This window comes from Python bivittatus, unplaced genomic scaffold (genome assembly GCF_059951505.1).
Source record: "Python bivittatus isolate LINGU-HERP-01145 unplaced genomic scaffold, Pbiv_v1 ctg000080_np1212, whole genome shotgun sequence".
In the NCBI taxonomy this organism is placed as follows: domain Eukaryota; kingdom Metazoa; phylum Chordata; class Lepidosauria; order Squamata; family Pythonidae; genus Python; species Python bivittatus.
Genome location: NW_028277035.1, coordinates 27,160,201 through 27,173,535, shown reverse-complemented (window position 1 = coordinate 27,173,535; position 13,335 = coordinate 27,160,201). Strand labels below are relative to the sequence as shown.

At 40.3% G+C, this 13,335-nt stretch overlaps 1 protein-coding gene across 2 annotated transcripts in view; it reads left to right on the top strand.

The window, feature by feature from the left end:
• Positions 1 to 6,707: 6,707 nt before the first annotated feature.
• KCTD16 (potassium channel tetramerization domain containing 16) overlaps positions 6,708 to 13,335 on the top strand; it is a 173,106-nt gene continuing 166,478 nt past the window's right edge. The window contains exon 1 of one of the 2 annotated variants that reach the window (XM_088134761.1): positions 6,708 to 7,539. In XM_088134761.1, the coding sequence (XP_087990887.1) occupies positions 6,708 to 7,539 (832 nt within the window). Of the gene's footprint in view, positions 7,571 to 13,335 lie in introns of both variants that reach the window. The other variant, XM_088134760.1, reaches the window with a different exon arrangement.

Sequence of the window (13,335 nt, the reverse complement as noted above, 5' to 3'; positions counted from 1 at the left end):
GTTTCTGCATTTAGTCTGTATTGATGCTCTGACTATTCTCATTTTAAGAGCAATGTTTTTGTATTGTTTACCACTTTGACTACTTCTGCAAAAATTCAGTTAATTCCTTTTAAAATAATGAGTTGTATCTAATACATTACAAACTGTTGGGAAAGTATTAGCTAGTGGGTTCACTCTAAAGACTAATGGAAAACTTTCTTGCAATGCAGTGTTGTGTCACAAGGTATTAGGGGTTATTGTACAGTTTGGGAAGCAGTGAGTAAGAAAGATACAGTCTGTAAAGATATAAATTACTGGGCCACAAAACGATAGGAGAAAAACTTCTGTAATTATTTTAAAGCATCTTTTGCAAAGGGAACACTTATTTGGATTTAGGATCTCTTCTCATGCATGATACCTTTCTGCTGGCTTTCCATGAGTGGAAAATATTTTCTAGTATGTAATGGAAATACAATTGATTTTAATCCAATGACTATCTGTGGGTATCACAACGAGCCATGATTTATCTTGATAGAAATGAGCCTACCTGAGCATTGGGACTTGTATGTTTCTCCTGCCCTCTTTAATATACAGCTGTGAGAAGGAAATTGGAAATGTTTGCTTTAGTTTTTGATATAATTAAATAATTAAATATTTGGTATTTAAACTAAAAGGCAAGAGTTTCCACATTCCTTCTTGCAGCCTGGAGCAAGAGGATGGGGGAGTGGGGAAGATTGGACAATGGATTCTTCTGAATTAGTCATAATACATTGTGGTTTAAGAAAAATCAGACGGTGATTAATAATCCTTTGCTTGGAATGGGCTTAAACTGAAGGTTCAGTGAATTGAAGCTAAAGAAAAAGGAGCTCAATTTAGCAATGGTTGGCTTTTCACAATTGTGCCATATAATACTTTCATTTAAATGACTGAATTTTTAGAAACAACAGCAACAGTTGCCTCAGTCAATGAGAAAAATACGCAATATCCCTGTTGAACAGTACCTTTTAATTTTAGCCAAAATTAAAATGCTATAAGGAATATTTTGCATTTTACTTTTAAGTTCTGTGGAATTCATTGAGCTAGATGGGTTGAAAAGCAAATATGAAGGAAGAAGCTCAGAAATCCTAAAATTTGGATAGGTGTTCTGGTCACAGGACTTGTCTTTTAGATTTTGAATATTCAAGAGGTTCATTTGGGTCAGTTACTCTTTCTCGGCCCTACCCACTTCACAGGGTTGTTGTTGTGGGGAAAAGAGGAGGAGGCAGGAGTATTATGTTCACCATCTTGAGTTATATATAGAAAAGGCAGGATGATGATGATGATGATGATGATAATTATTATTATTATAATAACTGGAGAGGGCTTAACATTAATAGAGGAATCTTTCAAGGAGACTCACTGGCACCACTACTGTTTGTCATTGCATTGATTCCTCTGTCAATAATACTGAACAAGTCAGGCTATGGCTATCAAACATCAAAAACATCTGCCAGGCTATCCCACCTCCTTTACATCGATGATCTGAAGCTGTATGGAAAAACACCATCTGAAATAGAATCACTGCTCAACACTGTCCAGATATATAGCCAAGATATTGCAAGGGAGTTTGAACTAGACAAACGTGCCACCCTCACCATCAACAGGGGAAAAATTGTGAAAACTGAAGGAATCAAGATGCCCTGTGGAAATAACATCAAGAGTCTGGATGAAAAAGATCACCAGAAATACTTGGGCATCCTTCAGGCTGACAACATCAAGCACACTGAAATCAAGAAGAAGGTTAGTAGTCAATACATCATGAGAGTGAAGAAGATCTTAAAGTCCAAACTCAGTGCCAGAAATACCATCAAGGTGATTAACACCTGGACAATTCATTATGTATGTATGTATTCATTAGATATACAGCTGGAATAGTGGACTGGACTCAAGCTAAAAGCCCTGGATAGGAAGACCAGAAAAATAATGACAATGAATCATGCCCTTCATCCATGCAGCGATGTTGGCAGAGTCACCAAGGAACATAAGTGGGCATGGAATGTTATACGTACACCAGACAGCTGAAGAAAAAAAGGGCATTGGAAGAATATCTGAAGGACAGTGAAGAAGATGCACTGAAACTAGTACACCATGAAGGCTTACTGAATAGACCAAACTGGCCTATAAGAAAGACCAAATTAAGAATATAAAAGAGACATGGCAAGGCGAAGTATGACATGGCCAGTGAAAAAAAAAAAAAAAAAAAACGAGTAGGCAAAGCAGATAACAAGAAGACCTGGTAATGGCTAAGAGCAGGAAAGTTGAAGAAAGAGCCAGAGGGGCTAATTCTGGCTGCACAAGACTAAGCCTTAAGAACAAATGCATATAAAGCTGGAATTGAAAAGACAGCAACAGATGGCAAATGCTGCCTCTGCAAAGAAGCTGAAGAAACAGGGGACCACCTAGTTAGCTGCTGCAAGAAGATCGCGCAGACTGACTACAAACAACTGCATGACAAAGTAGCAACACTGGTGCATTGGAATATCTGCAAGGAATACCATTTGCCTGCAAGCAAGAACTGGTGGGACCACAAAACAGACAAAGTAATAGAAAATGAAGAAACTAAAGAGCTCTGGGACTAGAATTCAAACAGACAAGCACCTGCCACACAACACCCCAATCTTAACAATTGTTGATAAAAAAGACAAAAAAGTCTGGATAGCGGACATTGCAATAGCCGAAGACAGCAGAATAGAAGAGAAAGAAGTGAAGAAAATCACAAAATATAAAGACCTGCAAATAGAAGTAGAACGACTATGGCAAAAGAAAGCAAAGATAGTACCAATAGTTATAGGCACCTTAGGTGCAATCCCAAAACATCTGGAGCATCACTGGAAGACCATTGCCATTGACAAAATCACAATCGGTCAATTGCAAAAGGCAGCTTTACTTGGAACAGCTTATATCCTGCAACGATACTTTTAACACCATCAAACAACAATATCTGCCTATCCCAGGTCCTTGGGAAGGACTTGATAGCTGGATAAAAAAAATGCCAAATCCATTCTAAACATCTGGCTGACTGTGTGACCAACCACAATAATGATGTTAAGTCCTTGGTTAGGATTTGAATAATTAAGTTTCCACCAGTCTTAGACTGTGAATCTAACTGTAGATTGCCAATAATAATGATGATAATAATAATAATACCCAGAAAAGAAGTTTCTTGGATAATCCTAATAAAGCAGTGTTGTCCAAACTTGGCCACTTTAAGATGAGTAGACTTCAACTCCCAGAATTCCCCAGCCAGCCATGCTGGCTAGGGAATTCTGGGAGTTGAAGTCCATTCATCTTAAAGTGGCCAAGTTTGGACAACACTCTAATAAAGTATACTAAATAAAGTGAATTCAAGGCAGTGTAAAAACTCACCACAGTAATTAGGAGATCTCCAAACAACTCCTTAACTTGTTTAACAATGATAGAAAAACAAGATCCCTAAAATATGTATTTGCAAGTCAGTGTTTCTGAAATTAGCAATCCTTCTGAGGAAATTTGTGAAGAGAAAGCTACAATTTAAGTCTCTTTCATATTCCCTCTCACCTAAAAGACTGTTTTTAATATCTATTTTGTCCATCATATATTCAAAATCCAACAGACTAAATAAATATTACTGTAGACATATTTTATAATACTGTGAAAGAAAACGGTCCTTTCTAAATCGGAATTAGAAGTCTGCAATACTTTCTTTGAGCCATTAGGTGGAGGTATAAACATGCAAAATAAATCCGGCTACATCTTCCTTTATTTGTTTATTTACTGGGGCAAAATTGTCGAGACCACAGCTATATAAGCTAAAATAGGACCTGAATTAAATACAACCTAGGTTTATTATTTTATGCACTTATGAGAATTAACAGTATTTTGTCTACTCTTTGGTCCATAGCAGTTTAGCTAACAAAATAAATACAAGTAAATAAATAGTTATCTACAGGGTGATTACTTTATTCAGTGGGCCAGTTATTTAAACATCTTTAACTTCCAAGATTCTGTTGAGACAGCACAAGCATGAAATTTGAGCCAAGAACCCTGGATTGCAGGCTGGAAACTCAAAATACATTGAATTGGAACTATTGCTAGTTCTCTCCCCCGTTCCCATTCTGCAACACCCACTCAAAATCCTCTGAGTAGCAATTAGACTTTATTTTATTTTATTGACACTGTGTAACAAAGACTTTAACATGACAAACTCCTAAGTAAGCCTTAGCTCAGCTTTTCCCTTATGCCCAGCCCAATTGGCCTATAGTGGGGAGATCATGAGGATACCAGTCACAGCTCATCTAAGGTGCTTGTAGCCTGATTATTCCTGTGACAGAGCCATGAAACTATTAATCAGCAGTGTCAGTTAAGCCTTGCAATTTTATCATCTACAAGGCATATAGCAGTGACGTTATCCTTGAAAAATGCATAATATACAGTGCTGCAGATTATTGTTATTGCTAGATTTTCTCCATCTGTTAAGTAGTACTGATTGATTATGTGCCATCAAGTTGATATCGACTCTTAGTGACCACATAGACTTCCTCCATGATGACCTGTCCCCAGCCTGGTCCTTCAGGTCTTCCAATGGTGCACCCATCACCAGTGTAATGGAGTCCATCCACCTTGCTGCTGGCCGCCCTCTTCTTCCCTTTCCTTCCACCTTTCCCAGCATTAGAGCCTTCTCCAGAGATTATAGATCTTCACATAATGGGTCTGAAGTAGGATAATTTGAGCCTGGTTATTTGTGCCTCAAGCGAGACGTCTGGGTTGAGAAGTAGTATTACTTAACTATTTTTATATGACTCAGAACCCTAAGGTTGCAGTCCTAAATGCTCTTTCCTGGGAGTAAGCCTCACTGAACTCAGCAGGATTTACTGTAGTCCTGGGTAAAATTGTGCTGTATATAAGTTTCTCCACAGTGAACATGAATGTGATACTTTACTGCAAAGACATAATCTGGCTCCTGTTGTAATCTGTCGGGTAATTGGCTTCACAGTAAAATGACTCTTGGTTTTTCAGGTCTCTCTCTCTCTCTTTTTTTTTTACCCTACCTTGCTTTGACAGATCATGATGGGTTGATTACACCTGTAAAGGCTAGCATTCCCTCCCCACCCCTTGCTCTGTGTGTGTGTGTGTGTGTGTGTGTGTGTAAGAGAGAGAGAGAGAGAAAAGAGATCAAAACTCATCTTCACCTTAGCTCAGTTTATTCTGCATAACTCTTGAGGACAATAACAAACCTGTTAGAGAGGCAGCATTTAGCAAGTTACTAAAACAAGCTCTGGATTTAGGACAAGGACTGAAGTTAAATGCATGTCCAAAACCAGAGACTGCTGCCAGAGACAAGATGCGGAGTTTGGAGTTGTTTTTTTTTTTTCCCCCCCCATCTGGCAGATGGAGCAGTGTAAGCTTTCCTGGAGAATTGCTGTTGGTTTGGGGAGAGCTGTCAGAGGCAGGCTCAGGCTGTGCTTCTCCTCCTGCAGCCTGTTAAAAAATGAAGAAGGGAGCAATGAACGAATGAGTCCCACCCCCTCCAGGTCTGCTTTCTCAAAGCCATATTCCTTTAAGATGATGTAATAGTAATTTCCCTGGATGGTTCCTTCCCTGCACTGCTGAAACAACAGCATCTGAACTGCACTGGGAACTGTGGAGCCACCCAGCTCAGCTACCAGAGCAGCAGCAGCTGAGGGAGGGACAGCCCAGCTTCCCTGGGCATCCTTTCAAAGTGCTGCAGGGTTGTCCTCCCAGCCTAGCTGAGCACAGAGAGGCTCTCTGCCCCTACTGATGGAGAAGGGGGCCGCTCTGGGATGGTGCCACTGAAAGATGCCTGGGGTGTTCTCAGGACCTGGGCTTTCTGCAAGTCATCAAAAGCCAATTCTCTTGCACGCTAAAGGATCCTGACCTGGGATTTATGTTGTTTTGCCTGTTCTGCCTCGTCTATTGCTACACAGCTCTGTTTCTCTTCCGTGCCTATTTCTGGTTAACTTTTGCATGTGTGGGTTTAACTCTTAACTTCTGCCTGGATCTTGCCAAATGGACTCAGCTTATCTTCTCTGACCCTCTTCCTCTTTGGATTTGCTGCCTCTCTAGTTTCAGCCTACCACAACCACTATGTTGCTTCTGGAGCTGCTTAGAAAATGTTCTGGCTTCCTCTCACAAGAACTGCATGCATCAGCGTAACCAAGGTAAGGCTTGATGCTTTAAATGAGAATCTTGTGCAACCTGAAATGTGTGGGGACCAGTCAGTGCCTTTTCTGACAGGCAAAGAAATCCAAACAAAAAAGACGTAATAAGGCAAATGTTCCCTTAAATTGGTGACACATGGAGTTTCATAACTCAATTGCTTTGTATTCTTTCAATCTTTTTCTCCATGCATCGGGGGATAATGCTTTTCTATTTTCTTCTTATTCAACAGGCTTGTGAATAACAGGGATCGTAGGTTGCTCATACTGTTTTGGGCTTTAGTGGAAGATTATTTGATTGCATCTTGTGACGTGAGCTTTCTTCATCCACCAGTTTTTATGATCACCATTTCTAGAGAACTGAAAAATCAATTCCACATCTTCCTTTTCATTTTCCCTCCCCACCATCCCACAGATCCCGGTCTCCTTAAATGTTAGGAGATCCTTGGGGGAGCGGATCTTGGCGCCTCGTTGAAACCTTGGGTGCCAGTGGGAGCTCTGCCATAACTTTTGGTAGGTTGGTTTGAAAGTACCATGGCCTTGAGTGGAAACTGCAGAACTTACCTCCCTCCTAGAGAACAAGCAACTGCTGCACATTCCTTCCCAGAGGTGATAGAACTGAATGTGGGGGGCCAGGTTTACTTCACTCGCCTCTCCACGTTAACAGGCCTTCCTCACTCCCTGCTTTGGAAAATGTTCACCTCCAAAAGAGAGACAGTCAATGACCTGGCAAAAGATTCCAAGGGAAGGATTTTCATTGACCGAGATGGCTTCCTTTTCCGTTACATTCTGGACTATCTCAGGGACAAGCAGGTGGTCCTGCCCGACCATTTCCCAGAGCGAGGAAGGCTCAGGAGGGAAGCCGAGTACTTCCAGCTCCCAGATTTGGTCAAACTTCTGACGCCCGATGAGATCAAGCAAAGCCCTGATGATTATTGCCATAGTGACTATGAGGAGGTTTCCCAAAGCAGTGACACAAGAATATGTGCCCCCTCATCTCTCATGGCCTCGGAGAGAAAATGGGGCTTCATTACCATTGGCTACAGAGGTTCATGCCCCATGGGCAGGGAGACCCAAGCAGATGCCAAATTCAGAAGAGTCCCGAGGATTTTGGTTTGTGGCAGGATTGCTCTAGTCAAAGAAGTTTTTGGAGAAAGTTTGAATGAAAGCAGAGACCCAGACCGAGCTCCTGATAGATACACTTCTAGGTTCTACCTGAAGTTCAGGCACCTGGAACGGGCTTTTGATATGTTGTCAGAATGTGGATTCCACATGGTAGCCTGCAATTCCTCTGTGACGGCTTCTTTTGTCAATCAGTACACTGATGATAAAGTGTGGTCCAGCTACACAGAATATGTCTTTTATCGTAAGTACAAACGATGTCTGATATTGGCTCAGTTTGCTTGAAGTCTGTTTCTTTTGAGAGCTCCCTTTCTAGTTTGAATGAGACTCATCGTCTTTGCTTTTAACTCAAGTTTTATTCTGGGAGAACAGGGTCCAAGGGGGATAAGTTTAGAATAAGCCTTTTGAGCACAGATTGACTGTAAATTCTGTGGTATGCTCTTGGCTAGGTGGCAGCACAGACTGCCAGAATTTCAGGATCTTCTTTATGTCAACACACATTCAAAGACATGTACAGAGATGCTACTATCTCATCTGTGTTAACTATTAATTGGATTGTCTTATGTGTTATCTGAGAATTCACTTAGTGCAATCAGAGCTCACAAAAAGAGATTGCTGATTTAATTACAGCAAATTTTCAAATGTGATTCAATTTGGAAAGGTAATGAGTGTTTGGAATAATCATGCACAGTCAGCAAAACCATCTGTCAACAATCTAACTTGCTTTCATGCAGAGGAGGGAAGTAAAATCTACTCATTCCACCTCTTTTCCAACAGGGGTCTTTTTCTTAAAAATACACATTTTAAAATAGTGACTGGTTGCTGAAGAATGATGTTCCAATAATAATTCTGACATAAGGATCATTTCTACGTTGTTGGCTTGTAGGAATCTCGTCAATTTTAGTATCTGATATAATGTTTTGTTATTTCTGGGAATGTTTTTTTCTGGTAACAAGATAATTTGATTTCAGTATACTATACAAGTACTTGATCTTGCACAGATTTGTCCCTCGTCAAAATCAGATTTTCAGTTTCTACAGTTTCTACGAAGACCAATGTGAAATTGAAATGCTTTTCTCTGTTACTCTGCATTTAAATGAGTGTTTATAGTAGTTTTGAAAAGTAATGCAGAAATTGCTATGTGGTTCTTATTATAGTTCAGTGATAAATGCTAATACTTGAATTAATGATTTAATTGGAAATCTAGTTTACTGGGATGCTTATGTTAGGAAACTTTATGGCATTTTTATATCAGTAGAATCTTTAATATGCTTTTATGTTAATTTATTTAAACACTTTTTTTTTGCTAAAATCATCCTCTGATCCATCCTATTTTTAAAATTAATGGACAGAAAAACAGAATATTAGCTGTCTATGATTGTGTATGATTGATTATTGATAATTTTGCTTATTTTAGAAGAATTGGACTTGCTTATTTGCACCTGTATTAGGCAAATGAGAAAACATTAGAGATTGCCAATGTTGTAGTTAAAATCAATGCTATTAATTTTCTTCTTGTTTTCCTTTTGGGTTAAACTTTAATATTTTCTTTTTCCAATTTTTTTTAAATATTGGGGTTCCCCCCCCCCCTTAATATCTATATGAAACCCCTGATCATCAGGGGCCTTGAAGTACAGTGATGACTCCAACTCTCATCACCAGATTCAGGAGAGGAGATATTGGTGTTGGAAGAATATCTCAGTGCTGGAATTGATTGGATAAGGCAAATCAACAAAGGATGAATCTGATTACTGTAAATGGAAACAGACTGCATTGGTGGCTCACAGGTCCATGATTTATATAAGTCTATGAGTCTGGATGATGTGCATCCCTGTCCCTCAAAGAAAAAGTTCCATAGCCTTGGTGTACTATTGGATTTATCTCTGTCATTCAAGATAGCATCAGTGGCCCAAAGTCCATTTACCCACCTCTGGCAGATTTTATAGCTCTGATCTCCCTGAACAGGGATGGCCCCAATGATCCATGTTCTGGTAACCTTTCATTTAGATTCTCAATACATCAAGAGGTCTGCATGTAATGGGTCTTAGAAGATGGTTGCAAAGCTGCAGGTGGTGCCCTTACATGGAACAGTCTTTGACTAGAACATTTTGATGCTAAACTGGTAAAGTGGCATTAAAACTCCATAACATTATTTTTAAAAAGGTTTCAAGGCTTTAATGATGTTTAAGGCCTTTAACAGTTTGGAACTGATACAGAGGGGAATCCTCTCACAATATAGTATGTGCTTGCCTGGATAATAAGGTATTAATAAGGTAGTGATGGTGGTGGTGGTGGCAGTGTTCTTAAGTGTGTCATGAGAGACATATTGTATTATGCGTGGGCATGAGAGATGGCCTTTTCTGTTATGGCATCCAGCTATACTGGCTAGACTGCACATAGAAGTTTAAGATACTGACAGCCTACAAAGCCCTAAAAAGGCTGAGAGCCCAAATATCTAAAAGATCATTTCCTCCAATACCAGTACATCAGCTAGGAGACAGCTGCTTGTGGCCCAAAAGTCTAGCGGCTGGGAGTAGACAACAGCACTTCATTTATGGAACTCTCTCAAGGGAAATACAATTGGCTTCCTTCTGGCATTGTTTAAATCACAGCATATCCACCCAGGTATAGTTTTATTGATGATTTTACTTTAGATTATTTTTATATTTGGATAAAGCACCCTGGGCTTCTTTGGGAGGAAGAACAATGCTGATGTAAGTCAGATTTATTTACTAATAGATTCCATAATGGTCTTTCACTTTAAATGTTAAAAAGGGTTCTTCCCATCCCCCTTTCTTTGAAATATCTGACTTGTGGAAGAAGTCATTGTTTTGATCAGTTGTTGTGTTGTTCTCACACACACATAGAAACACATGCAAACATTCATGTATAGACAGCCAGGTACTTTTGGATGTTTTGCACTATAACTCATATCATCATCTATGATTGATGGTGCTAGTTTTGCAACTTGTCACTTGGTGTGATGAATGGATGGGCTTTCTCTGGCTGATCTATCTTCCCTTCCAAGTCATCAATTCAAGGACGTAGTCATACTTGGATTTGAGACTTTTCTTCATTTTTCTTTTTTCTTACTTTTATATCCCTCTTTTCTTCTATGGCTCTTAAGGTAGCATATATGGGGTTATTTCATTATTATCTGCACAATAATAATATGTGATATAGGGTAGGCTGAGATATAGTGACCGAGCCTTAGTAACCAAGAGAGTTCCATGGTAAACCTGGGTCTCCCTAATTCTCCCAGTCTAATTCTCTAAGCACTCAACCTTTCAGTGGGCAAGGGACATTGTATAACAATCATAATTATTGAGATGCTTTTCAGTTAGGTCTCAGACTTGGGACATAGTACAGAGATGGCACTGAACACATTTGTTGATGACCTCTGTGGGAACTGGGATAGTGGTAGTGCAGCTGTCCTGGTTCTCCTTGATTTCTCAGCAGCCTTTGATACTATTGATCATGGCATCCTTCTGGACAGAACATGGAGATCAGGTGTGGGAGGCACAGTATTGTGGTTGTTTTTTTTCCACAGCCAGTTCCAGCTGATGTTGGCGTTGACTGGCAGGAGAGGTTGAGCCTGAGGCCCCTCATGTGTTGGGTGCTGTAGTGCTTGATGTTCTTGTTTAGCATCTACATGAAGCTGCTTGGTAAAGTCATCCATCAGCACAGGGTCAAGTATCATCAATATGCTACTGATATCCTGTTCCATGATCCTGGGATGACGTAGCGCTACTTCTTGGGGTCAGGATGGGGAGAAACAGGTTTAAATTCAATCCTGGCAAGACCAAGTGACTGTATGTTTTGGATTCTCCCAGTACCAAAGTTTTTCTATTTTTAGTTCTAAATGGGGTAGGGCTCCTTCAGATACAACTAGTATGCAATCCCGGTTACCTCAACCCATCCCACCCGGTTCAGCAGGAAGGGCATGTTGCGGACCCCATTGGCTAGAGAATTTTGGCTGGCGGGGTCTAGGAGGAGAGCCTTTTCTGCCATTGCCACCTCCCTGTGGAATATCTTACTCCCCAAGGTGAGATTGGCTCCCACTCTTTTGACCTTCTGGAACAGCCTTAAGACCTGGCTTTGCTGACTAGCTTGGGAATCTAATGGGGACTCCTGACACTGGGGGTGGTTAGTGCCCTAAGGATTCTCCCTCTGCTTTTTAACTTCATTTGTAGTCTTTTTAACTTTGTTTTGTGTTTTTAACTGTTTTTATGCTCTATATGTGTGAGCTGCCTAGAGTCACTTGTATAGTGAGATGGGTGGCATACAAGTTTGATTTACAAATAAATACATAAATAAAAATTTGGGGATTGTCCTGGATTCAAAGGTCCTGCTTAAAGAGCAGATGGCTGCTGTGGCCAGGAGTGGGGTGGGGACTTGGCTGAAATTCATCTGGTGTGCCGATTGCATTCTTTCCTGGACTGGAATCCAGTTGGACAGTCACTCAGACCTTAGTCAACTTTTATGTGGACTATTGCAATGTGCTCTAGGTTGGGCTGCCATTGAAGACCACTTGGAAGCTGCAGCTGATCCAGAATACAGTGGTGTGGCAGAGGTGTTACCCATGTAATACTTGGTAAATGGTTACCAGTCAGCTTCCAGGTGTGATTAAAGGTGCTGGTTGTGACCTATAAAGCCCTTCATGGCAGGGGACCTATTTATCTGAGGGACCACCTGTCTCCCATTCTTTCTGCCCATCCAGTAAGATCTCACAGAGTGGACATACTCCAGGTCCCATCTTTAAATCAATATCATCTGATGGGACCTATGTGACATGCCTTCGCTGTTGCCTGATCTACCCTCTGGAATACTATCCCCCCAAAGGTTTGAGTTGCCCCAACCCTGCTGTCCTTGAAGACCTAGCTTTCTTCCCAGGTGCCAGGCAATGTGTGCTGCTGTGGCAGTTTTATTCATGTGTTACTTGCCCAGTTATCCCTTTCCTTTCTTTGCATTGTTTTGGATTCTTTTGATATCTCATAGGCTACCCACAGGTGCTCTGAGTTGGATGGCCTATGCAGTTGAATTATCAATCAGTCAATAAATAAATAATCAGAGGGGGTTCTGAGGGTCATAAAAAATGCTGTAGGCTAACCACCTTTGCACATCAGCCACTTAAGCTGTAAATAAAACGTGGCGGCTGCTTGTATGTTTGTTGAGAACAGTTATAAAATTCTAAGCCTCAGAATCAGTTTCTGTGCACCAATAACTCTGCTTATGGCACAAAGATTTGCTGATGCAGCACTCCAATTCCAAATGAATATGATGTTAGCCAGGACTGAGGAGTTGCACCCTCTTACCATGTCCTATTTATTGACAAATTGGGAATGGACTCCCTCTATTTGTATATTATCCTGATCTGGGGATGAGGCTATTCCAATTTTCAGGCTGGGTTAAGCATTGACATTCTGGTTTAAGTGTACTGTATCTTAGAACATCATACTCGTTAGACATAAAACAGATTATTATTTGGCCAGTTTATGTCTTAATCTACCTTTTAACTCAACTGATAGTTTTTGCTACCTTTTCTTTCAATTTTCTATACTATTCTTGCGGTCTTATTTTGAACTGAACAGTACCTATATGACACATATTATTTTTGGGCTGGGGGGTGGGGCGGATAGCATGCCAACTTTCTTGATTCGCTAATAGGTGTTGTATTGAACTATATTTATTATAATAGATATTGTACTGAACAATGTTTATTATACTTTGAAATGATAAAAGTTATGTTATTGGAGAACTACATTTGTGAGATGCACTGAACAAAGAGTTGATGGAATGCATGCTTTCTGACAGATGTTTCAAGTGAAATGAAAATGTACAGTTGATGTTGAACTTCAGAATGGGGGAAAATATCCTCCCACCCACCCCTTTTACTTTTACAGAGAGTATTCATACCTCTTCTGAATGCAGCATTTCCCATCCAGGATGAGCATACTAGATGAATTGATTTTACTTGGAAAAGGGGGTCCTGCAAAAACCTGGGACCTGAGCCATTTAAGTGGTTTTTTTTTTTTTAATC